Genomic DNA, 26,647 nt, shown 5'->3' with positions numbered 1-26,647 from the left:
TGCCCAGGCTGGAGTGCAGTGGCCTGATCATGGCTCACTGCAGCCTTGAACTCCTGGGCTCAAGCGATCCTCCCATTTCAGCCTCCCAAGTAGCTGGGACCACAGGCATGCACCACTATGTCTGGCTAATTTTAAAAATATTTAGTAGAGATGGGGGTCTTGCTATGTTGCCCAGGCTGGTCTTGAACTCCTAGACTGGAGCCATCCACCTGTCTCGGCCTCCCAAAGTGCTGGGATTGCAGGTGTGAGCCACCACACCTGGGTGAGATGAATACTATTATAAAAGAGCAAGTTCAGCCCCCTTTTGCCTCTTTGCCCTTCTGCCCTCTGCTATGTAAAGATAAAGCATTCCTGCTCTGCGAAGGATACAACATTCAAGGAGCTATCTTGGCTTCAGAATCACCCAACCTGCCAGTACCTTGACATTGGACTTCCCAGCCTCTAGAACCATGAGCTAATAAATTTCTGTTTATAAATTACCCAGGCTGTGGTGTTATTTTATTTTATTTTGTATTTTTATTTATTTATTTATTTTTGAGACAGAGTCTCACTCTTGTTGCCCAGGCTGGAGTGCAGTGGCACAATCTCAGCTCATTGCAACCTCAGCCTCCCGGGTTCAAGCGATTCTTCTGCCTCAGCCTCCTGAGAAGCTGGGATTATAGGCACCCGCCACCATGCCTGGCTAATTTTTTTGTGTGTTTTTAGTAGATACGGGGTTTCACCATGTTGGCCAGGCTGGTATCAAACTCCTGACCTTAGGTGATCCACCTGCCTTGGCTTCCCGGCTTCCCAAAATGTTGGGATTACAGGTGTGAGCCACTGCACCCAGCCTGTAGTATTTTTTTTTTTTTTTTGAGATGAGGTTTTGCTCTTGTCACCCAGGCTGGAGTGCAATGGAATGATTTCGGCTCACTGCAACCTCTATCTCCCGGGTTCAAGCGATTTTCCTGCCTCAGCCTCCCTAGTAGTTGAGATTACAGGTGCCCGCCACCACACCTGGCTAATTTTTATATTTTTAGTAGAGACAGGGTTTCACCATGTTGGCCAGGCTGGTCTCGAACTCCTGACTTTACGTGATCCACCCGCCTCGGCCTCCCACAGTGCTGGGATTACAGTTGTGAGCCACTGCACCCGGCCTGTGGTATTATTTTATAGCAGTGCCGAATGGATGGAGACAGTGGTTGATCCTAATCCTCAATGTGATGATATTGGGAGGTAGGGCCTTTTGGAATTGGTGCCTTTTTTGTTGTTGTTGTTTTTTGTTTTTTGAGACTATTGCCCAGGCTGGAGTGCAGTGGCGTGATCTCCGCAAACTGCAACCTCCGCCTCCCGGGTTCAAGCAATTCTCGTGAAACCCCGTCTCTACTAAAAATACAAAAAAAAAAAAATTAGCCAGGGTTGATGGTGGGCACCTGTAATCCCAGCTACTTGGGAGGCTGAGGCAGGAGAATCGCTTGAACCTGGGAGGAGGAGGTTGCAGTGAGCCAAGATCATGACACTGCACTCCAGCCTGGGCCATAGAGCTAAATTCAGTCTAAAAACAAACAAACAAAAAATACCAAATGTACCCATGAAGTGAGTTTAACAGGCTACTAAATAAGTTTCCTTAGGAGACTGGGGTCCCTTAAAGGGGGGACAGCAATGTGTGACAAGTGTGTCCCTATTCTAAAGAGGACTATTAAATCATCTGGAGGCCAGGCGAGGTGGCTCATGCCTGTAATTTCAGCAGTTTGGGAGGCCGAGGTGGGTGGATCACTTGAGGTCAGGAGTTTGCAACCAGCCTGGCCAACATGGTGAAACCCTGTCTCTACTAAAAATACAAAAATTAGCTGGGCGTGGTGACAGGTGTCTGTAATCTCAGCTACTCAGGAGTCGGAGGCAGGACAATTGCTTGAACCTAGAAGGCAGAGGTTGCAGTGAGCTGAGATTGTGCCACTGTACTCCATCCTGGGTGACAGAGTGAGACTCTCTCTTTAAAAAATAATGAAAAAGCTGGGCGCGGTGGCTCACTCCTGTAATCCCAGCACTTTGGGAGGTGGAAGTGGGAGGATGGCTTGAGCCTAGGAGTTTGAGACCAGTGTGGCCAACATAGTTAAGACCCCATGTCTACTTCTTTTAACAAAATATAAATTTTGTTAATAAAGAATATTTCTGGCCAGGTGTGGTGGCTCATGTAATCCCAGCTGTAATCCCAGCACTTTGGGAGGCTGAGGCGGGCATATCACCTGAGGTCAGGAGTTTGAGATCAGCCTGGCCAACATGGCGAAACCCTGTCTCTACTAAAAATACAAAAATTACCTGGGCGTGGTGGCAGGCGCCTGTAATCCCAGCTCCTTGGGAGGCTGAGGCAGGAGAATCGGTTGAACCTGGGAGGCGGAGGTTGCAGTGAGCCGAGATTGCACCACTGCACTCCAGCCTGGGAAACAGAGTGAGACTCCATCTCAAAAAAAAAAAAAAAAAAAATTATCTGGAAAGGGTTGTAGGAATGCTGCCCATGATGATGATGAGATAGGTGCTTCTCCCCATCTCAAGCCAAGTGAGAGAAAGTGCTAGAAAACTTGGCATGTTTTCCCTGGAGTTTGGAGGACATGATGACACCATTGTAGAGCTCCAATAATTTTTTTTTTTTAATGAAGTCTCACCCTGTCACCCAGGCTGGAGTGCAATGGCATGATTTCGGCTCACTGCAACCTCTGCCTCCTGGGTTGAAGTGATGCTTCTGCCTCAGCCTCCCGAGTAGCTGGGATTACAGTTGCCTGCCACCACGCCTAGCTAATTTTTTGTAGTTTTAACAGAGACGGGGTTTCTCCATGTTGGTCAGGCAGGCCTGGAACTCCCGACCTCAGGTAATACACCCGCCTTGGCCTCCCAAAGTGCTGGGATTACAGGTGTGAGCCACCGCACCTGGTCCTGCTTTTTTATTAAAAGGAAGCTGTCTCTGGAGTGTCATACAAGTAAAGGGTCCCGTAAGTCTCCAAAGGTTCAGAAATTGTGGTTGTGTTCCATGAACACAACCTTCAGTGAGAAGCCTATTATTCAGATTGTCCATCTGTCAAGGTAATTTGCTGCCCTGGTCCTAAAGTTGTGATTGAAATTGAGTTTTTCCTTTAAGGCTGTGCTGGGCATTTGTCACTTTCAGTTTCCCTGGCAACAGCACACCCTCCCCACACTGAATAATACTGATGGTATAAAAAAACACATGCGGCTGGGTGCAGTGGCTCATGGATGGACATGGTGAAACCCGGTCTCTACTAGAATACAAGAAATTAGCCAAGCGTGGTGGCACGTGCCTGTAGTCTCAGCTACTCAGGAGTCTGAGGCAGGAGAATCGCTTGAACCCGGGAGGCAGAGGCTGCAGTGAGCCGAGATGGCACCACTGCACTCCAGCCTGGGCGACAGATCAAGACTCTGTGCCAGAAAAACCCCAAAAAACAAAAAACATGCAAATAAAGTAAAAAGTGATAGGTGGGAAGGCCACCTGTCAGCTGTTGAGCTCTACTGTGGGAGAAGTTCTGGGGAAGGATTGGGAGGGTGTACGCCATAAAGGATGAGGCCGGGAGTGTTATACGTGTTATGCATAGTAGCAGGTATTGGTTAGAGTGAGATAAGCTGCTCTAACAAATAGAACCCCCCAAGCCAACAATGGCTTAAAAAAGAGAGTTTATGGCTGGGCAAGGTGGTTCACACCTGTAATCCCAGCACTTTGGAAGGCCAAGGTGGGAGGGATAGCATGAGGCCAGTAATTTGAAACCAGCCTAGGCAACATAGCAAGACCCTATCTCTATAAGAGAAAAATATTTTAAAAATTAGTTGGGCTTGGTGGTGTGTGTCTGCGGTCTCAGTATTGGGGCTTAGCCTGGGAGGGTTCTTGACTTTGCCCATGTAAGAATTCAAGGGTGAGCCAGTGGTGTTATTTTTTTTTTTTCATTTTTCTTTTTTGAGACAGAGTCTCACCCTGTCACCCAGGCTGGAGTGCAGTGGCATGATCTCAGCTCACTGCAACCTTCACTTCCCAGGTTCAAGTGATTCTTGTGCCTCAGCCTCCCAAGTAGCTGGGATTACAGGCATGTGTCACCATGCCCAGGTAATGTTTTGTGGAGGTGGAGTTTCACCATGTTGCAGGCTGGTCTTGAATTCCTGGCTTCAAGTGATCCACCCACCTCGGGCTCCCAAGGTGCTGGGATTACACGCATGAGCCACCGTGTCTGGCTCAGTGGTGTTAAATAGCAACTTTTACTGAAGCCTCGGTACACAGCCGCAGCAGAGGAATTGCCCCTTGCAGAGCAGGGCTACCCCATAGGCAGTGTGCCCAGAGGAGCAGCTCAGAGGCAGCACTGCTGTCATATTTATACCCACTTTTAATTATATGCAAATCAAGGGGCAGTTTATGCACAAATTTCTAGGATGAGGGTGGTAACTTCCAGTCACTGGCTCATTGCCATGGAAAGTGGTGCTAACGTCGGAATGTTGCCATGGCAATGGTAAACTGATATGTACACTGGTGGGCGTGTCTTATGGAAAACTGCTTTTGCCCTAGACCTGTTTCAGCCAGTCCTCAGTTTGGTCCCATGTACAAGCCCCGCCTCCTACCTCAGTAGGACAGGGCACTGGGCAGAATTGCGCGACTCCCATTCCAGGCCCCAGCTCCTGGAGGACGTTTCAAACACACCGTGACGGGGAAGGGAAGCTGCTGTGTTGAAGGTAAGGACCCAGTCCTGGCAGGTTCATCACCTGCTGACTAAAGAGCCCTTGGGCCCTGAATAATCGGCAGCGGTGGCCAGGCCAGGTGGTACATGCTGTGGGCCTTGGGTGAGACTCAAACGTGATGGCTTCAGGTGGAACCTGGCACATTCCCAGCCGTGCTGCATGGGAGAGACTCCTTCTGCCTGAGAAAGCAGAGAAAAGCAGAGAGGCCAGGCGTGGTGGCTCATGCCTGTAATCCAGGCACTTGGATCAAGTGGATCACCTGAGGTCAGGAGTTTGAGACCAGCCTGGCCAACATGGTGAAACCCTGTCTCTACTAAAAATACAAAAATTAGCTGGGTGTGGTGGGGGTGGGGGTGGGGGGCATGTAATTCCAGCTACTCGGGAGGCTGAGGCAGCAGAATCACTTGAACCTGGGAGGCAGAGGCTGCAATGAGTCCAGTTCACACCATTGCACTCCAGCCTGGATGACAGAGTAAGACTCTGTCTTGGAAAAAAAAGAAAAAAAAGAAAAGAAAAAGCAAAGCAAAGGGAAGGCTGGGCCTGCTGGCTCATGTCTGTAATCCCAGCACTTTGGGAGGCTGAAGCAGGTGGATCATCTGAGGTCAGGAGTTCAGGACCAGCCTGGCCAACATGGCGAAACCCCGTCTCTACTAAAAATACAAAAATTAGCCAGGTGTGGTGGCATGCACCTATAATCCCAGCTAGTTGGGAGGCTGAGGCAGGAGAATTGTTTGAATCTGGGAGGCAGAGGTTGCAGTGAGCCGAGATTGTGTCACTGCCCTCCAGCCTGGGCAACGGAGCGAGACAGTGTCTCAAAAAAAAAAAAAAAGGAAAGCAAAGTGAAGAGTAAATGCAACTTCGTCTTGCAGCTTAGCTGTTAGCTTGGCCACAGGGGGGTAGAGCCCCAAGTTCACTCTTGGGGTCCCCGATTCCAGGCTATGGCTCTTGGACAGCATTTTTGGACCTGCTCTGGGGCAGAGGGGAGTCCACTGCCTTGAAGAGAGAGTTCTAGGCCTGGCAGGATTCACTACAAGCTGACTGAAGAGCACTTGGGCCTGGAGTGAACATCAGTGGTGGCCAGGCAGTACTTGCTGTGGGCCTGGGGTGGTGGCCACAGGGAGAGAGACTTCTTGGCTTGTGGAAAGGAGAGAGAAGTGTTGAAAGGACTTTGTCTTGTGGCTTGGGTAGCCCCTCAGCTATAGTAGAATAGAGCGCCCGGTAGATTCCTAAGGTTTCCAACTCTGGGTTCTAGCTGCTGGATTGCATCTCTGGACCCACCCAGGGCCAGGGGGACCTCGCCATCCTGAAGAAATGGACACAGGTCCGCTGGCTTCACCACCTACTGACTGTAGAACGCTCGAGCCTGGAGTGAACATAGGCGGTTTCCAGGCTGTGGGTACAGCGGGCCTTGGGGGAGACCCAGTGCTTTGCTGGCTTCAGGTCTGACCCAGTGCAGTCCCAGAGGTGGTGGCCACAGAGGAGCTTGTGTCACCCCTCCCCCATCTCCAGGCATCTCAGCAGAGAGACTCTGTTTGGGAAAAAGTAAGAGAAGAGAACAAGAGTCTCTGCCTAGTAATCCAGAGCATTATTATTATTCTTTTATGAGACGGAGTCTTGCTCTGATGCCCAGGCTGGTCTCGGCTCACTGCAACCTCTGCCTCCTAGATTCAAGTGATTCTCCTGCCTCAGCCTCCCGAATAGCTGGGATTACAGGCACCCACCACAATGCCTGGCTAATTTTTTGTAGTTTTAGTAGAGATGGAGTTTCACTATCTTGGCCAGGCTGGTCTCAAACTCCTGACCTCAGGTGATCCACCCATCTCGGCCTCCCAAAGCACTGGGATTACAGGTGTGAGCCACCATGCCTGGCCTACATATCTTCACTTTTTCCTTGCAGTTTCCCTCTCTCTGTCCCTTACAGGTGCTTCTGGAATATTATTTTCTTTTTTTTCTTTTCTTTCTTTTTTTTTTTGAGACAGAGTTTTGCTCTTGTTGCCCAGGCTGGAGTGCAATGGCGCGATCTCGGCTCACCACAACCTCCGCCGCCCAGGTTCAAGCAATTCTCCCGCCTCAGCCTCCCGAGTAGCTGGGATTACAGGCATGCACCATCATGCCTGGCTAATTTTTTTTGTATTTTTAGTAGAAATGGGGTTTCTCCATGTTGGTCAGGCTGGTCTCGAACTCCTGACCTCAGGTGATCCGCCCACCTTGGCCTCCCAAAGTGCTGGGATTACAGGTATGAGCCACCACGCCTGGCCGTGGAATAGTATTTTCATCTCATCCACTTTTTTTTTTTTTTTTTGAGACGGAGTCTCTCTCTGTTGCCCAGGCTGGAGTGCAGTCGCACGATCTCGACTCACTGCAAGTTCTGCCTCCTGGGTTCATGCCATTCTCCTGCCTCAACCTCCCGAGTAGCTGGAAGTACAGGCGCCCGCCACCACGCCCAGCTAGTTTTTTGTATTTTTAGTAGAGACAGGGTTTCACCGTGTTAGCCAGGATGATCTCCATCTCCTGACCTCATGATCCATCTGTCTCGGCCTCCCAAAGTGCTGGGATTACAAGCGTGACCCACTGTGCCTGGCCTTTTTTTTTTTTTTTTGAAATAAGGTCGGGGTCTGTCGGGAGGGAAGAGAACTGGGCCTGACCTACCTGAACTGACTGGCCCTCTGAGGTGGGTCTGGGACATCCTAGAGGCCCTACATTTCTCCTTGGATAGGGGACCGGGGGGGCTTGGGATGTTGCAAAAAAAAAAAAAAAAAAGTCACCCAAGGGATGTCAGTTTTTTTAAAATCCCTCTGCGTGGGTTGGATTTTCCAAAATCATAATTTGCAGAAGGAAGGCCAGCATTTATGATGCAATATGTAATTATGTATAAGATGGCCACACTAGGGCGGGGTCCTTCCCCCCTCACAGCTTTGGCCCCTTTCACAGATTAGAAACTGGGTTAGAGGACTGCAGAAGACGAGTGGGGAGAGGGCAGGGAAGATGCCTGTCGGGTTTTTAGCACAGTTCATTTCACTGGGATTTTGAAGCATTTCTGTCTGAACACAAAGCCTGTTCTAGTCCTGGCGGGACACACTGGGGGTGGGGGCGGGGGAAGATGCGGTAATGAAACCGGTTAGTCAATGTTGTCTTAATATTGTTGACAATTCTGTAAAGTTCCTTTTTATGAATATTTCTGTTTAAGCTATTTCACCTTTCTTTTGAAATCCTTCCCTTTTAAGGAGAAAATGTGACACTTGTGAAAAAGCTTGTAAGAAAGCCCCTCCCTTTTTTTCTTTAAACCTTTAAATGACAAATCTAGGTAATTAAGGTTGTGAATTTTTATTTTTGCTTTGTTTTTAATGAACATTTGTCTTTCAGAATAGGATTGTGTGATAATGTTTAAATGGCAAAAACAAAACATGATTTTGTGCAATTAACAAAGCTACTGCAAGAAAAATAAAACATTTCTTGGTAACACACAAAAAAAAAAAAAAAGAAATAAGGTCTCACTCTGTCACTCAGGCTGAAGTGCAGTGGTGTGAACATAGCTCACTGCAGCCTCGACCTCCTGGACTCAAGCAATCCTCCCACCTCAGCCTCCCCAGTAGTACTACAGGTGTGCACCACCACACCCAGCTAATTTTTTGATTTTTTTTTTTTTTTTTGAGACAGAGTCTTGCTCTGTCACCAGGCTGGAGTGCAGTGGCGCAATCTCGGCTCACTGCAAGCTCTGCCTCCCAGGTTCACACCATTCTCCTGCCTCAGCCTCTCCGAGTAGCTGGGACTACAGGCGCCTGCCACCACGCCCGGCTAATTTTTTTGTATTTTTAGTAGAGACGGGGTTTCACCATGGTCTCGATCTCCTGACCTCGTGATCTGCCCGCCTCGGCCTCCCAAAGTGCTGGGATTACAAGCGTGAGCCACTGCGCCCAGCCAATTTTTTGATTTTTTATAGAGATGGGCTTTCGCCGTGTTGCCCAGGCTAATTTTGAGCTCCTGGGCTCAAGCGATCCTCCCGTCTCAGCCTCCTAAAGTGCTGGGATTACAGGCCTGAGCCACCAAGCCTGGCCTTATTTATTCATTTTTAAAGCCCTGTCTGTTCTGCCCTCTGATAAACCATCCAACACATAATTATTTCAATAATTGAGTTTTTCATATCTCTCATCTCCAGTTAGGTTCTGCTTCATAACCTCCTCTTCTCGCTTTGACTTGCCATTATCCTCCGTCATTTTTCTGAGGATGTTTGTTATACGTAGTTTACATGCCTTATTAGCTCTACTTCATTGGGGATAGTTTCTTCCAAGCCCAACTGAGATATTTGGGCCTCCTGGGTGTGCTGGCAATTATATGCTTCAGAAAAGGTAACAATTCACTGCTTCTTAAAACTATGATTGTTTATGGCCAGGCATGGCGGCTCACACCTGTAATCCCAACACTTAGGAAGGCCAAGGCGGGCAGATTGCTTGAGCCCAGGAGTTTAAGACCAGCCTGGGCAGCATGGTGAAATCTTGTCTCTACCACCACCACCACCACCACCAACAACAACAACAACCAAACACACAAAAAATCCAAAAAACAAAACTGATAATTTTGAGGGTTTTGTTTTTGAGCATTGATTTAGAGGTGAAGTAGAGAAACCATTTTCTTTTCTTTTTCTTTTTTCTTTGAGACACGGTCTAGCTGTGTCACTCAGTCTGGAGTGCAGTGGTGCAATCTCGGCTCACTGCAACCTCTGGCTCCTGGGTTCAGGCAATTCTCCTATCTCAGTCTCCTGAGTAGCTGGGACTACAGGCTTGTGCCACCAAGCCTGACTAATTTTTGTATTTTTAGTAGAGACGGGGTTTCACCGTGTTGCCCAGGGTGGTCTCAAACTACTGTCCTCAAGTGATCTGCCTGCCTTGGTCTCCCAAAGTGCTGGGATTACAGGAGTGAGCCACTGCGCCTAGCCCTCTCCTCTCTGTTTTCTCTGGCACCGTGGAAACTACTTGGACCCCAGGTGCACCCTGAAAGTGTGGGGATGTGTAATGTCTTCCTGTGTAATGCCCCTGGGCAGCTCTTCCCTAAAGGCCGGGTGAGTATGCTGCATCAATGCCCCAGCCACTTCCTCCTTCATTATTATTTTATTTATTTTTAAATTGCCTTTATAATAATGGCAAAAGCTGGCTGGATGCGGTGGCTCACGCCTGTAATCCCAGCACTTTGGGAGGCCGAGGCAGGTGGATTACCTGAGGTCAGGAGTTTCAGACCAGCCTGGCCAACACGGTGAAACCCCATCTCTACTAAAAATACAAAAAATCAGCCAGGTGTGGTGGCTCAGGGCTGAATCCCAGCTACTCGGGAGGCTGAGGCAGGAGAATCGCTTGAACCCGGGAGGCGGAAGTTGCAGTGAGCTGAGATTGTGCCACTGCACTCCAGCCTGGGCAACAAGAGCGAAACTTCATCTCAAAAAAAAAAAAATGCAAAAGCTTTTCATTTTGATGAAGTGCAATTGGCCAGCCTACATTTAAAAAAAAATTTGAATTTTCATTTTTGATTTTTTAGAGACATGGTCTCCTCTGTAACCCAGGCTGTAGAGCAGTGGTGTAGTCAGAGCTCACTGCAGCCTCGATCTCCTGAGCTCAAGAGAGCCTCCTCTTTTTTTTTTTTTTTGAGACAGAGTCTTGCTCTGTCACCGGGCTGGAGTGCAGTGGCATGATCTTGGCTCTTGGCTGACTGCAACCTCTGCCTCCCGGGTTCAAGCGATTTTCTTGCCTTAGTCTCTTGAGTAGCTGAGACTACAGGCGTGCACCACCATGCCCAGCTCTTTTTTTAATTTTTAGTAGAGACAGGGTTTCACCATGTTGGCCAGGATGGTATCGATCTCCTGACCTCGTGATCCTCCTGCCTTGGCCTTCCAAAGTGTTGGGATTACAGATGTGAGCCACCACCCTGGCCTCTGTTTTTTTTTGAGACAGAGTCTTGCTCTGTCACCCAGACTGGAGTGTGGTGGTGAGATCTCGGCTCACTGCAGCCTCCGTCTCCCAGGTTCAAGCAATCCTCCTGCCTCAACCTTCTGAGTAGCTGGGATTACAGGTGTGTGCCACCAGGCTCAGCTGATTTCTTTGTATTAGTAGTAGAGACAGGGTTTCACGGTGTTGGCCAGGCTGGTCTTGAACTCCTGACCTCAAGGGATCTGCCTGCCTCGGCCTCCCAAAGTGCTGGGATTACAGGTGTGAGCCACCGTGCCCTGCTCATGATCCTCCTTCCTCAGCCTCCCGAATAGCTGGAACTACAGGCACAAGCCCCATGTCTGGCTAATTAAAAACAAATTTTTTTTGAGAGATGGGATCTCACTATGTCGCCCAGACTGATCATGAACTCCTGGCCTCAGGCATTCCTCCCATTTTGGCCTCTCAAAGTGCTGGGATCACAGGCTTGAGCTACCACGCTGGCCCACTCCCCATCCTTCAGTGGGAAGATTCTGAGGTGTTTTCTGCTTGGTTTCTCAGGATCCCCAGCTGTATTGAGCCCCGGTTTCCCCCATCTGTGACCCACTGATCAGCACGCACTTATTGCCTTTTCTCTCATTTCTTTCTTTCTTGTTTTTATTTTTTTTGAGATGGAGTCTTACTCTGTCGCCCAGGCTGGAGTACAGTGGTGCGTTCTTGGATCACTGCAACTTCCGCCTCCTGGGTTTAAGAGATTCTCCTGCCTCAGCCTCCCAGTAGCTGGGATTACAGGCGCCCGTCAGCATACTTGGCTAATTTTTGTATGTTTAGTAGAGACGGAGTTTCACCATGTTGGTCAGGCTGGTCTCGAGCTCTTGGCCTCAGGTGATCTGCCTGCCTTGGCCTCCCAAAGTGCTGGGATTACAGGTGTGAGCCGCTGCGCCTGGTCTTGTTTCTGACTTGGTTCTCTAACTCACTCCTGCTTCCTGGGATCACCTCCCAAATAAATTGCCATCACCAAGTCATTGTCTCAGAATCTGCGTTTGGGGAACCCAAGCAAATCTGCCACTCTTCTGTAGATGTTGATGTAGTTTCATGTGTATTTCTTTCCCCACAAGACCTTGTTACCTTCTTGGAGGGCATATTAAAATGGAGAAAATTGCCAGGTGCAATGGCTCATGACTGTAATCCTAGCACTTTGGGAGGTTGAGGCAGGCGGATCACTTGAGGTCAGGAATTCTAGACCACCCTGGGCAACATGGCAAAACCCTGTCTCTACTAAAAATACAAAAATTAGCCAGGCTAATCATGCACCCATGATCAAATCCAACAAGAGATAGACCCCCTGCTATAAACGAAGAAGGCTGGCTGGGTGTAATGGTTTATGATTGCAATCCCAGTGCTTTGGGAGGCTGAGGCAGGAGGATCTCTGAGGCCAGCAGTTCAAGACCAGCTTGGGCAATATAGCGAGACCCCCCCCATCTCTCCAATAATAATAATAAAAAATTAACCGGGCATGGTGGCGCGTGCCTGTAGTCCGATCTACTCGGGAGGCTGAAGTGGGAGGATTGCTCCAGGAGTTCGAGTCTGCAATTAGCTGAGATCACGCTACTGCACTCCAGCTAGGGCGGTAGAGCCAAATCTTGTCTCAATAAAATCTCCACAAGGGGGCGCCATTTACATGGTGAGAGCAGGAAGGGAACCGGCCAGTGTCTGGTGACGTACTCATTCAGCGCTTCTTAACCTTAAAGGTGACCAGGAATCACCTGGGGGTCTTGTTAAATTCAGGTTCTAATTCAGCAGGGCTGGGGCAGGACTACAGCAATTGCATTTCCTTCCCTCCCTCCCTCCCTCCCTCCCTTCCTTCCTTCCTCCCTCCCTCCCTCCCCTCCCTTCCTTCCTTCTCTTTCTTCTTTCTTTCCTTCTCTCTCTCTCTTTCTTTTTTTTGACAGAGTCTCGGTCTGTCACCCAGGCTGGAGTGCAATGGTGTGATCTCGGCCCACTGCAGCCTTCATCTCCCGGGTTCAAGCAATTCTCCTGCCTCAGCCTCCCAAGTAGATGGTGTCAGGCCTCTGAGCCCAAGCTAAGCCATCATATCCCCTGTGATCTGCACATATACATCCAGATGGCCTGAAGTAACTGAAGAATCACAAAAGGAGTGAAAATGGCCTGTTCCTGCCTTAACTGATGACATTACCTCGTGAAATTCCTTCTCCTGGCTCATCCTGGCTCAAAAGCTCCGCCACTGAGCACCTTGTGACCCCCACCCCTGCCAGCCAGAGAACAACCCCCTCTGACTGTAATTTTCCTTTACCTACCCAAATCCTATAAAACGGCTCCACCCCTATCTCCCTTCGCTGACTCTCTTATTGGACTCAGCCCTCCTGCACCCAGGTGATTAAAAGCTTTATTGCTCACACAAAGCCTGTTTGGTGGTGTCTTCACACGGACTCGAGTGAAAGATGGAATCACAGGCCTCCACCACCACGCCCAGCTAATTTTTTGTATTTTTAGTAGAGACAGGGTTTCACTGTGTTGGTCAGGCTGGTCTCAAACTCCTGGCCTCAGGCAGTCCACCTGCCTTGGCCTCCCAAAGTGCTGGATTACAGGTGTGAGCCACTGCGCCCCGCCAAAATCTTGCATTTCTAACATGTCCAGGAAGCTTGATGCTGCGGATCGGGGAAACACACTTTGGTAGCGAGGGGGCTATGGCCTTAAAGTTGGGTAAGTGAAGGGAACTCTCCACCTGGACCCGTTTGCCCTGTTCCTCAACCCAGCTCAGGTTAGCGTCTTCATTATTTTATTATTTTTATTATTTTTGAGACAGAGTCTTGTTTTGTCACCCAGGCTGCAGTGCAGTGGTGTAATCTCTGCTCACTGCAGCCTCCACCTCCCGGGTTGAAGTGATTCTCCTGCCTCAGCTTCCCAAATAGCTGGGATTACAGGCACCCGCCACCACTCCCAGCTAATTTTTGTATTTTTAGTAGAGATGGGGTTTAGCCATGTTGGCCAGGCTGGTCTCGAACTCCTGACCTCAAGTGATCCGCCCACTTCAGCCTCCCAAAGTGTTGGGATTACAAGCACGTGCCACCACACCCATCTAATTTTTGTATTTTTTTTTTTTTTGAGACGGAGTCTTGCTCTGTTGCCCAGGCTGGAGTGCAGTGGCGCGATCTCGGCTCACTGCAAGCTCCGCCTCCTGGGTTCATGCCATTCTCCTGCCTCAGCCTCCCGAGTAGCTGGGACTACAGGCGCCCGCCACCATGCCCGGCTAATTTTTTTGTATTTTTAGTAGAGACGGGGTTTCACTGTATGAGCCGGGATGGTCTCAATCTCCTGACCTCATGATCCGCCCTCCTCAGTGTCCCAAAGTGCTGGGATTACAGGCGTAAGCCACTGCGCCTGGCCAATTTTTGCATTTTTAATCAAGACAGGGTTTCGCCATGTTGGCCAGGCTGGTCTCAAACTCAAGGCCCCGAGCAATCCTCCTACCTTGGCCTTCAAAGTGCTGAGATTATAGGTGTGAGTCCCTGCATCTGGTTCTAACTGTATTTTTGTACCCATTAACCCATTTTTCTTTTTTTTTTTTTTTTTTTTTTTTTTTTGAGACGGAGTCTTGCTCGGTCGCCCAGGCTGGAGTGCAGTGGCGCAATCTCGGCTACTGCAAGCTCCGCCTCCCGGGTTCACGCCATTCTCCTGCCTCAGCCTCTCCGAGTAGCTGGGACTACAGGCGCCCGCCACCACCCCCGGCTAATTTTTTGTATTTTTAGTAGAGACGGGGTTTCACCCTGGTCTCGATCTCCTGACCTCGTGATCCGCCCGCCTCGGCCTCCCAAAGTGCTGGGATTACAAGCGTGAGCCACCGCGCCCGGCCCCATTTTTCTTTATGTCTCGCTCCGACCTTTCCTTCTCAGCCTCAGGTAACCAACATTCGACTAGAATCACACTCTTAAAGACTTACAACTTTAGAATTAGAGACTTCTAGAATTTTCAGTATAATAATAATATCAGCTTCCATTCTGTATTTTTTTTTTTTTTTTAGTTGTTTTAGAGACACAGTCTTACTCTGTTGCCCAGGCTGGAGTGCAGTGGCAATCACAGCTCACCGCAGCCGGTCGGATAACTCCTGGGCTCAAGTGATTCTTCCACCTCGGCCTCCTGAGTAGCTGGGACTACAGGTGTGTGCTACCGTGCCTGGCTAATTAAAAACAATTTTTCTTTTTTTTTGAGATGGAGTCTTGCTCCTTTGTCCAGGCTGGAATGCAGTGGCGCAATCTCGGCTCACTGCAAGCTCCGCCTACCGGGTTCATGCCATTCTCCTGCCTCAGCCTCCCGAGTAGCTGAGACCACAGGCGCCCACCACCACGCCCGGCTAATTTTTTGTATTTTCAGTAGAGACGGGGTTTCACCGCATTAGTCAGGATGGTCTCGATCTTCTGACCTTGTGATCCGCCCACCTTGGCCTCCCAAAGTGCTGGGATTACAGGTGAGAGCCACCGTGCCTGGCCAAAAACAATTTTTTTTTTTTAGAGATGGGGTCGTGCTATGTTGGCCCGGCTGGTCTTGAACTCCTGGGCTCAGTGATCCTCCCACCTCAGCCTCCCAAAGTGCTGGGATTACAGGTATGAACCACCACGCCTGGCCTCCATTCTGCATTCTGTGAGCTTGCACGTCTCATCTCCACCTACTTTGTTGGTTATGAAGCCTTAGAAGAGCCCCTGGTCCTGAGCAAGCACTATGATTATTACTATTATTTTAAAATTATTATTATTATTATTGTTGAGATGGAGTTTCTCTCTGTTCGTCCAGGCTGGAGTGCAATGGCGACATCTCGGCTCATTGCAACCTCCGCCTCCTGGGCTCAAGTGATTCGCCTGCCTCAGCCTCCCCAGTAGCTGGGATTACAGGCGCGCGACACCATGCCTGGCTAATTTGTGTATTTTATTTATTTATTTATTTTGAGACGGAGTCTTGCTCTGTCGCCCAGGCTGGAGTGCAGTGGCATGATCTCGGCTCACTGCAACCTCTGCCTCCCGGGTTCAAGCAATTCTCCTGCCTTATCCTCCTGAGTAGCTATGATTATAGGCACATGCTGCCACCCTTGGCTAATTTTTGTATTTTCAGTACAGATGGGGTTTTACCATGTTGGCCAGGCTGGTCTCGAACTCCTGACTTTGTGATCTGCCTGCCTCGGCCTCCCAAAGTGCTGGGATTACAGGCGCGTGACACCATGCCTGGCTACATTGTGTATTTTATTTATTTTTTTTTGAGATGGAGTCTTGCTCTGTCACCCAGGCTGGAGTGCAATGGCATGGTCTCAGCTCACTGCAACCTCTGCCTCCTGGGTTCAAGCGGTTCTCCTACCTCAGCCTCCTGAGTAGCTGGGACTACAGGTGTGTGTGACCACACCTGGCTAATTTTTGTATTTTTAGTAGAGACGGGGTTTCACTATGTTGGCTGCGCTGGTCTCGAACTCCTGACCTCATGATCTGCCTGCCTCGGCCTCCCAAAGTGCTGGGGTTACAACCATGAGCCACCACGCCCGGCCCATTTGTGTATTTTTAATAGAGATGGGGTTTCATCATGTTGGCCAGGCTGGTCTCGAACTTCTGACTCGTGATCTGCCCGCCTCGGCCTCCCAAAGTGCTGGGATTACAGGCGTGAGCCACCGGGCCGAGCCACACGGCCCTATTTTTATTCTTATTGCTGGTGCTGATGTTTTCTGCCCGCCTTTGAGACGCCTTCAGCTTGGTGCATCCTCCAGCTTCCTCCAGCCTGTATCCCTCCCCCGGTGCTTATTGTGGCCTCTGGGCCTTACTCAGACCTCCCCTGGTGCTAGAGTTTCTGGTAAATTGGTCAGGCCAGGGTCGGATAACGGCATGGGCACAAGCATTGCCGCTCATGGGGCCACCACATCCTGCCTCAGAAGCCACTGTGGCCACAGCTGAGGAACCCTCGTGCCAGGGGAGGGGAGGGTGGTGAGTGGTGGTCAACCAGCCCAGTTTGGCTGGTTCTGGGCTTCCTGTGGCCACTGGCAAGCTGGTGGCTGGGCACAGCTGCTTCTCCTTGGGATGTGGTAGCTGCAGCCGCCTGCTCAGTCCATCCCTCCTGATGGGGGCTGGCACTGCACGGTGCGATGGGTTTGTGAATGCAGAATAACGCGTGCTCCGTGTGCTCCCTGGTCATGATTCTCTTTCTTTCTTTCTCTCTCTTTCCTTTCCCTTCCCCTTCCCTTCCCCCCCTCCCCTCCCCTCCCCTCCCCTCCCCTGCCCTCCTCTCCCCTCCCCTTCTTTTCCCTTCCCTTCCCTTTCCTCTCTCTTTCTTTATTTTTCTTTCAGTCCCTCCCTCCCTCCCTTCCTTCCTTCCTTCCCTCCCTCTCTTTCTCTCTCTTTCTCTTTCTCTATTTCTTTTTCCTTCCTTCCTTCCTCCCTCCCTCCCTCCCTCCTTCCTTCCTTCCTTCCATCCTTTTCGTCTTTTCTTTTTGTTTTCTTTTCTTTTTTTCTTTTTCTTTTTTGAGACCATTTCACTCTTGTTGCCCAGGCTGGAGTGCAATGGCGCGATCTCAGCTCACCACAACCTCTGCCTCCTGGTTTCAAGCGATTCTCCTGCCTCAGCCTCCCGAGTATCTGGGATTACAGGCACGTGCCACCAGGCCCAGCTAGTTTTGTATTTTTAGTAAAGACGGGGTTTCTCCATGTTGGTCAGGCTGGTTGTGAACTCCCAACCTCAGGTGATCCTCCCGCCTCGGCCTCCCAAAGTGCTGGGATTACAGGTGTGAGCCACCGTGCCCGGCCTCTTTTCTTTTCTTTTCCTTTCCTTTTTTCTTTTCTTTTCTCTCCCTCCCTTCCTTCCTTCCTTCCTTCCTCCCTCCCTCCCTCCCTCCCTCCCTGCCTCCCTCCCTCCCTCCCTTCCCTCCCTCCCTCCCTTCCTTCCTTCCTTCCTTCCTTTCTTTTTCTTTTTTTGATGCAGTCTCACTCCGTTGCCCAGGCTGGAGTGTGCTGGCATGATCTTGACTCACTGCAACCTCTGCCTCCCGGGTTCAAGCGATTCTCCTGCCTCAGCCTCCTGAGTAGCACCACACCTGGCTAATTTTTGTATTTTTGGTAGAGATGGGGTTTCACCATGTTGGCCAGGCTGGTCTCGAACTCCTGGCCTCAGGTGATCTGTCTGCCTAGGCCTCCCAAAGTGCTGGAATTACAGGTGTGAGCCACCGCGCCCAGCTTAAAAAAAGGACTTCTATTGATATATAAAAATACAGACAGAAGAGTTCACCAATAATAAGCTTAAAGAATATTTACAGCTGAATATCCCTGTGTAACCAACACTCAGATCAAGAAAAAGACTTTTTCCAGCACCCAGACACCCCCTTCCAGTTTTTACCCTTCAGAAATAACTTCTTTCCTGGCTTATAACATCGAAGTCTAGTTTTGTGTGTTCTTGATTTTTTTTTTTTTTTTTGAGTTGGAATCTTGCTCTGTCACCCAGGTTGGAGTGAAATGGCACAATCTCGGCTCACTGCAAACTTCGCCTCCTGGGTTCAAGTGATTCTCGTGGCTCAGCTCCCAAGTAGCTGGGATTACAGATGCCCGCCACCATGCCCGACTAATTTTTGTATTTTTAGTAGAGACGGGTTTCACCATGTTGGCCAGGCTGGTCTGGAACTCCTGACCTCAGGTGATCTGCCCACTTTGGCCTCCCAAAGTGCTGGGGTTATAGACGTGAGCAGCCATTCCTGGCCTTATTGATATCTTTTACAATCTATTTTTTTTGGTACTAAGTCTTTGAAATCCAGTATGTGTGTCATTTTCACAGCCCATGTTAATATGGACTCACTGTATTTCAAGCACTCAGTGGCCAGATGTGGCTGGTGGCGGCCGTAATGGGCATTGCTGGTCTGGATCTTGAAGAAGAGGATGAAGAGACACCGGCACGAAAGTTAGCAACACAGGCTGGCGCGGTGGCTCACACCTGTAATCCCAGCACTTTGGGAGGCCGAGGTGGGAGGATCACCTGGGGTTGGGAGTTCACGACCAGCCTGACCAACATGGAGAAACCTCGTCTCTACTAAAAATACAAAATTAACCTGGCGTGGTGGCACATGCCTGTAATCCTAGCTACTCGGGAGGCTGAGGCAGGAGAACAGCTTGAACCCGGGAGGCGGAGGTTGCAGTGAGCCGAGATTGCACCACTGCACTCCAGCCTGGGCAACAAGAGCGACACTCCATCTCAAAAAAAAAAAAAAAGTTACCAACATAAAAAATGGTGTGTACACACTCTGTCCTGCAATTTCATTTCTAGAGAGTCATCTACAATAAATATTTGTACATGCATATGAGAATATATATACAACGATGCTCATTATATTATAACCCAAAATATTGGAAACCACCTAAAATTTCACCATTAGGGAGGTGATTGAGTAAGCAAATTTCAAACTAACAATGGACTTCTTCTTCTTCTTTTCCTTCTTTTTTTTTTTTTTTCTTTTGAGACGGTGTCTCGCTCTGTCACTCAAGCTGGAGTGCAATGGCCTGGTCTCGGCTCACTGCAACCTCCGCCTCCCAGGCTCATGAGATTTTCCTGCCTCAGCCTCCCAAGCAGCTGGGATTACAGGAGCCCACCACCACGCCCAGCTAATTTTTGTATTTTTAGTAGAGACAGGGTTTCACCATGTTGGCCAGGTTGGTCTCGAACTGCTGACCTCGTGATCCACCTGCCTCGGCCTCCCAAAGTGCTGGGATTACAGGCGTGAGCCACCACGTCCGGCCTTCTTCTTCCTCTTTTCTTTTTTGAGACAGGGTCTCGCTCTGTCACCCACGCTGGGTAATCATAGACAGTGGTGCAATCATAGCTCACTGCAGCCTCAATCTCCCAGGCTCAGGTGATCCTCCCACCTCAGTCTCCGGAGTAGCCAGGACCACAAGTGTGCACCACTACACTTGGCTAATTTTTGTATTTTTTGTAGAGGTGGGGTTTCTTCATGTTGCCCAGGCTGGTCTTGAACTCCTAGCCTCAAGCAGTCCTCCCTCCTTGGCCTCTCAAAGTGCGGGGATTACAGGCATGATCCACTGCACCCAGCTAAAGGATTTCTTATGCTGTTAAAACAGAACAAAGTGTTTTAAAATGTATTTACAAAAACATTATTCTGACGCCAGGTGCAGTGGCTCTTGCCTGCAATCCCAACACTTTGGGAGGCTGAGGTGAGAGGATTACTTGAGCCCAGGAGTTCGAGATAAGCCTGGGCAACATAGTGAGACTCCCGACTCTACAAAAAATAATAAAACCAAAACAAAGTGATAAAGAAAAACAAAGTGATAAAGTGCATTACTGGGGCCCAGCATGGTGGCTCACACCTGTAATCCTAGCACTTTGGGAGGTTGAGGCGGGAGGATCACCTGAGGTCAGGAGTTCAAGACCAGCCTGGCCGACATGGCGAAACCCCATCTCTACTAAAAATACAAAAATTCGGTGGCTCACGCCTGTAATCCCAGCACTTCGGGAGGCCGAGGCGGGTGGATCACGAGGTCAGGAGATGGAGACCATCCTGGCTAACACGGTGAAACCCCGTCTTTACTAAAAAAAAAATACAAAAAATTAGCCGGGCATGGTGGCGGGCACCTGTAGTCCCAGTTACTCAGGAGGCTGAGGCAGGAGAATGGCGTGAAGCCGGGAGGTGGGGCTTGCAGTGAGCTGAGATCACACCACTGTACTCCAGCCTGGGCAACAGAATGAGACTCTGTCTCAAAAAAAAAAAAAAAAAAAAGATTAGCCAGGCGTGGTGGTTGGCACCTATAATCCCAGCTACTTGGGAGACTGAGGCAGGAGAATCTCTTGAACTTGAGTGGTGGAGGTTGCAGTGAGCCGAGATTGTGCCACTGGACTCCAGCTTAGGTGACAAATTGAGACTCTGTCTCAAAAAGAAAAAAAAAAAAAGATGTTATTGGAACAACTGGTGAAATTTCAGTGAGGGCTGAGTATAGTGTGATATCAGTGGCATATTTCCTATTTTGATAAATATGTTGTGGTTATGTCAGAATATCATGTCATAACCGCAATATAAGAGATACACAGTGACAAATTTATGGTAAAGGAGCATGATGTTTCCAAAGTACTCTCAAATAATTCCAGGAAAAACGTAAATAGACATAGATATATACGCCTGTATTATTTTTCTAGGGTTTACCAGCCGCCACAATTGCATGAGCCAATTTCTTTCTGTCTTTTTTTCTGTGTGTGTGTGACAAAGTTTCACCCTTGTCACTCAAGGCTGGAGTGCAACGGCGCAATCTCGGCTCACTGCAACCTCCACCTCCCGAGTTCAAGTGATTCTCCTGCCTCAGCCTCCCAAGTAGCTGGGATTACAGGTGCCCACCACCACGCCTGGCTAATTTTTTGTGTTCTTAGTAGAGATGGGGTTTCACCATGTTGGCCAGGCTGGTCTTGAACTCCTGACCTTCAGGTGATCCACCCACCTTAGCCTCCCAAAGTGCTAGTGTTACAGGCGTCAGCCACCGTGCCTGGCCTCTGTCTTTTTTTTTTTTTGAGATAGGGTCTTGCTCTTTTGTCCAGGTTGCAGTGCAGTGGCACAATCATAGGTCACTGCAGCTTTGACCTCCTGGGCTCAGGTTATCCTCCTGCCTCTGCCTCCTAAGTAGCTAGGACTATAGGTATGCTCCACCACACCTGGATAATTTTTTGTGTTTTGTAGAGATGGGGGTTTCAATATGTTACCTAGGCTGGTTTCGAACTCTTTACCTCAAGTGATCTTCCCTCCTCGGCCTCCCAAAGTGCTGGGATTACAGGCGGGAGCCAACGCGCCCGGCCGCTTTTACTATTCTTGCAACTTTTTTCATTTGACATTCCATCGAAATAAAAAGTTAAAAAAAATTTTTTTTCTTCTGAGGGGGTGTTTTATCAAGGACACCTTTATCAAGGGCCCAGGGCCTAAAAATGTTAAGAACCCATGATTTACGGCTGAGGCGGCAACTTCGATCCAAAATCCTAAAAGTCAAGTTCCTGTGACCTGGCTTCCGGAGCCTCCCCGCTCCCCCGCCCCCTGGAGGTCAGGGCCAGAACAACACGGCATTACTACAATGCTCCAAATCGCCACAAATCGACCTTGGAAATCTGGGTGAGTAACGCAGACCGCGCATATGGCTTCAATTAGCGGAACTAAAACTTGCTGAACATCGTGTACCCGCATGTCCATGGCCAAACACAAACTCCACCTTTGTAAAAGTCTAGGTGAATTCGCAGCTGAATTCAGAAGCGTAACAGGAATGGGACTTTTCATTGGTGTTTATCTTTTCTTTTTTCTTTTTTTTTGGAGTGGGGAGGAGTGTATTTCTGGATTGTTTAAATATTTACAATGAGCATGCATTTCCTTTGCAATTAAAAGAAAACCAATTTTTTTTTTTTTTTTTTTTTTGAGACAGAATGTTGCTCTGTCCCCAGGCTGGAGTGCAGTGGCGCGATCTCACCTCACTGCAACCTCTGTCTCCCGGGTTCAAGCAATTCTCCTGCCTCAGCCTCCTGAGTAGCTGGGATTACAGGCGCCCGCCACCACGCCCCGTAGTGACGGGGTTTCACTGTGTTAGCCAGGATGGTCTCAATCTCTTGAACTCGTGATCTGCCTGCCTTGGCCTCCCAAAGTGCTGGGATTACAGGCATGAGGACCGCACCTGGCCGAAAACCAGATTTTTAAAAATTGAAGTTTGCTGCAGAAAAATACTGTGGGAGAAAGTTGTGGGTGGTGTTTTGTGGAGTCGCAGAAGGACATGGGAAAAAAAAATTGAGTGTGTTTCTGTAATCATCATAACAGTCACACTCATTGTGCCGTAGGCTCCAAGGGAGGGCTCTGAGCTGTAGTTACCAGATAAAATACAAGATTCTCAGGTAAAAGGTGAAAAAAAAATTTTTTTTTGTGATCTTAACTCACTGCAGTCTTGATCTCCTGGGCTGAAGTGATCCTCCTGCCTCAGCCTCCCAGGTAGCTGGGACCACAGGCATGTGCCACCATGCCCAGCTAATTTTTAATTTATTTTGTTGAGATAGGATCTCACTGTGTTGCCCAGGCTGGTCTCAAACTCCTGGCCTCAAGTGATCTTTCCTCAGTGTCCCAATGCCCTGGGATTACAGGTATGAACCACCAGGCCCAACCCTGAAATTTAAAGTTAACTGGGCAGTCTGTAATGTGTTTTTGTTTGTGTGGGTGTGTGTGCTAAATCAGGCCACCCTATTCTGAGCAGAGGAGTGCTTTGATCTGACTTAGATTTTAATAGGCTCCCTCTGGTTTCTGGTGGAGATGAGACTACAGAGGGCAGGCAGTGAAGATCCCAGAGAGGAGGCTACTGTAATGGTCCAAGCAGAAGGTGATAGTGATTTGGATCAGGGTAACAGAGCCGAGGTGGTGAGAGGTTGACAGGTCATGCATTTATTTTGAAGGAAAGAACGTGTCCAGGCTCCTTAGCTCAGCATTCAAGGCTTCTCTCCACCGCTGGACACACTCTCTAGCTTCTCAGACCCTGTAGCAGACAGAATCAGGACCCCCGATGATGTCCACATCTTAATCCCCTGAACCTGTGAACAGGTGACCTTCCATGGCAAAAGGGACTTTGCAGATAGGATTAAGTTAAAGATCTTTAGATGGGGGAGTGATTATCCTGGATTGGGTCTGGGTGGGCTCAATGGAATCACAAGAGTCCTTATATGAGGAAGATAGAAATTTGAGACATACGGTACAGGAGGAGGTGATGGGACCACAGAGGCAGGGACGGGTGTGGTGCAGCCACAAGCCAAGGAATTTCGGGAGCCACCTGAAGCTGGGAGAGGCAAGGAACAGATTCTCCCCTGGAACCTCTGGAGGGAGTGCTGACATCTTGATTTTGGACTTCTGGCCTGCAGAACCATGCCAAAATAATTGTCTGGCTTTTTTTTTTCCTTGAGATGGAGCCTTGCTCTGTCGCCCAGGCTGGAGTGCAGTGGTGCCATCTTGGCTCACTGCAACCTCCACCTCCCGGGTTCAAGCAATTCTTGTGCCTCAGCCTCCCGAGTAGCTGGGACTACAGGCATGCACCACCACACCCAGGTAATTTCTGTATTTTTAGTAGAGACGGGGTTTTGCCATGTTGGCCAGGCTGGTCTCGAACTCCTGACCTCAATGATCTGCCCGCCTCAGCCTCCCAAAGCGCTGGGGTTGCAGGCATGAGCCACTGCGCCCGGTCCTGGTGTTAAGCCCACATTTTGTGCTAATTGGTTACAGCAACCACGGGAAGGTAATCTAGGCTCCTTCCTTGCCCCAGGCTCTAGGAAGTATCTTAGAGCAGGGGTCTCCACCCCCCCCCCGGGCTGCAGACCTGTACCAGTCCATGACCTGCTAGGAACCATGCAGCATAGCAGAAGGTGAGTGGCAGGTGAGTAAGTGAAGCTTCATCTGTATTTATAGCCGCGCCCCTTCGCTCATATTACTGCCTGATCTGTCAGATCAGGGGTGGAATTAGATTCTCTTAAGAGCGTGAACCCTGTTGTAAACAGCGCATGTGAGGGATCTGGGTTGCACGCTCCTCATGAGAATCTAATGCCTGATGATCTGTCACTGTCTCCCATCACCCCCAGATGGGACCATCTAGTTACAGGAAAACAAGCTCAGGGATTCCACTGATTCTACATTATGTTGAATTGTATAATTATTTCATTATGTATTACAATGTAACAATAATAGACAGACGGTTGTGGCTTGTGTAGTTGGGGGGTGGAGTAGCGCCATTTTCTATTGCCAACTTCATAACCCTAGAAGGAAGATTTTTTTCTTTTCTTTTCTTTTTTTTTTTGAGATTGAGTCTTGGTGTTGTCAGCCTGGGCTGGAGTGCAATGGTGCAATCTCCGCTCACTGCAACCTCTGCCTCCCGGGTTCCAGCAATTCTCCTGCCTCAGCCTTCTGAGTAGCTGAGATTACAGGCGCCCACTACCACGCCTGGCTAATTTTTGTATTTTTAGTAGAGATGGGGTTTCACCATGTTGGCCAGGCTGGTCACGATGTTTTTTTTTTTTTTTTTTTTTGAGACAGAGTCTTGCTCTGTTGCTCAGGCTGGAGTGCAGTGGTGCGATCTAGGCTTACTGCAACCTCTGCCTCCCAGGTTTAAGCGATTCTTCTGCCTCAGCTTCCCAAGTAGCTGGGATTACAGGCACCTGCCACCACACCTAGGTAATTTTTGTATTTTTAGTAGAGATGGGGTTTCACCATGTTGGCCAGGCTGGTCTTGAACTCCTGACCTCAAGTGATTCATTTGCCTCCCAAAGTGCTGGGATTATAGGTGTGAGCCATTGTACTTGGCCCTAGAAGGAAGATTTAACAGTAAAATATACTTAAATGCTGGGCTACCTCCGCAGACTAGCTTGGCCTCTCTGGGCCTCAAATCAGCCTGGCCGGGAGGCTGAGTGGGGGTTACAATCTCTGCTTTCTTGAATCCCAAGGGAGGGGCTTAAGCCAACTGCATTCCTGAGCTTTTGCCCAGAAGCCTGGCGTCTTAGGAGGAAAGAGATAGATGGCTCCAGGCCGGGTGCGGTGGCTCACACTTGTAATTCTAGCACTTTGGGAGGTCGAGGTGGGTGATTGCCTGAGCTCAGGAGTTCGAGTCCAGCCTGGCCAACATGGCGAAACCCCGTCTTTACTAAAAATACAAAGAATTAGCCGGGGGTGGTGACACACACGTGTAATCCCAGCTACTCGGGAGGCTGAGGCAGGAGAATTGCTTGAACCCGGGAGGCAAAGGTTGCAGTGAGCCGAGATTGCACCACTGCACTCCAGCCTGGGCAACAGAGCAAGATTCTGTCTAAAAAAAAAAGAGAGAGAGAGAGAGAGAGACGGCCCCAAATAGGGAAACCAAGGCCAGGAGAGGGGCCGAGCCTACACAGGAACTTCCTCGGTTTTCCGAGCGCCGGCCCCCCTTCTCTGCCTGGGAGGAGGTGGTGAGAGTCCCTTGGGTGTGTGCCCCGCAGAGGGAGCTGTGGCCTCAGTGCCCAGTGTGCAGACCAATGAGAGCCCCAGAGAGTAAGATGGTCATTTCCTCCCTGCATCTTCCCTTGGGGCTTTAAAAACCACAGCCCTTGGGCAGGAGGGACCTTCGGTCCTCGGGGAGCCCAGGAGACCAGAACATGGTGAGTCTCGATGGGGAATGGGAGCGGGAAACTTTGTCCTGGGTCCCTCCCATCTCTGCTCCTGTGGGTCCTTCTCTCTCCCCAACTCTCGCCATCAACTCTGTCTGTCTCTCCCTTTCCTTCTCTCTCCCTGTCTTCTACCTCCCACCTTCCCTCTCTTCTGCATCCCAGGCTCTCACACTCCAGGGCTGGGATGTGGCCATGGGAATAAGATTGTCAAGATTGTGGGAGCCACAGCAACCTCATGGGGCTGGGGCCTGAGAAGATTCCCCAGGGGAGGGGACCCTTGAGTTGGGTCTCATAAGGTGACTAAGAATTCCACAAGCAGCCGAGCGCGGTGGCTCACACCTGTGATCCCAGCACATTGGGGATTGTGCCAAGGTGGGAGGATTGCTTGAGGCCAGGAGTTCAAGACCAGCCTGGCCAACATAGTGAGACCCCGTCTGTATTTTTTTTTTTTAAAGAATTCCACAAGTGAAGAAATCTAGAAAAGGCCTTCCAGGCAGTGGGAATGACAGAGAAAATGTTGGGAGGCTGGAAAGAACCAGCTTGGAGGAATGGTCAAGTTACTCAGATGCTCTTGCAGAGAGATATTCTTTTCTTTTTCGACTTGGGGTCTTGCACTATTGCCCAGGCTGGAGTGCAGTGGCACCATCATAGCTCACCGCAATCTTGAACTCTTGGGCTCAAGTGATCCTCCCGCTTTAGCCTCCTGAGTATGTGGGACCACAGGCATGCACCACTATGTCCGGCTAATTTTTTACATTTTTATTCTTGTAGAGATGGGTTCTTGCTATGTTGTCAGGGCTAGTCTCAAATTCCTGGCCTCAAGCCATCCTCCCACCTTGGTCTCCCAAAGCTCTGGGATTACT

At 49.5% G+C, this 26,647-nt stretch overlaps 1 protein-coding gene across 1 annotated transcript in view; it reads left to right on the top strand.

Annotated features, from left to right (window-relative positions):
* Positions 1-9,709: 9,709 nt before the first annotated feature.
* Positions 9,710-26,647, top strand: part of C5AR1 (complement C5a receptor 1) — a 32,278-nt gene continuing 15,340 nt past the window's right edge. Inside the window, exon 1 of the mRNA XM_058425744.1 lies at positions 9,710-9,763. Within this exon, the coding sequence (XP_058281727.1) occupies positions 9,710-9,763 (54 nt within the window). The remainder of the gene's footprint in view (positions 9,764-26,647) is intronic.

This window comes from Hylobates moloch, unplaced genomic scaffold (genome assembly GCF_009828535.3).
Source record: "Hylobates moloch isolate HMO894 unplaced genomic scaffold, HMol_V3 SCAFFOLD_12, whole genome shotgun sequence".
Classification (NCBI taxonomy): domain Eukaryota; kingdom Metazoa; phylum Chordata; class Mammalia; order Primates; family Hylobatidae; genus Hylobates; species Hylobates moloch.
Note: the sequence above shows the minus strand (reverse complement) of the source record. Positions and strands in the feature narration are given on the sequence as shown.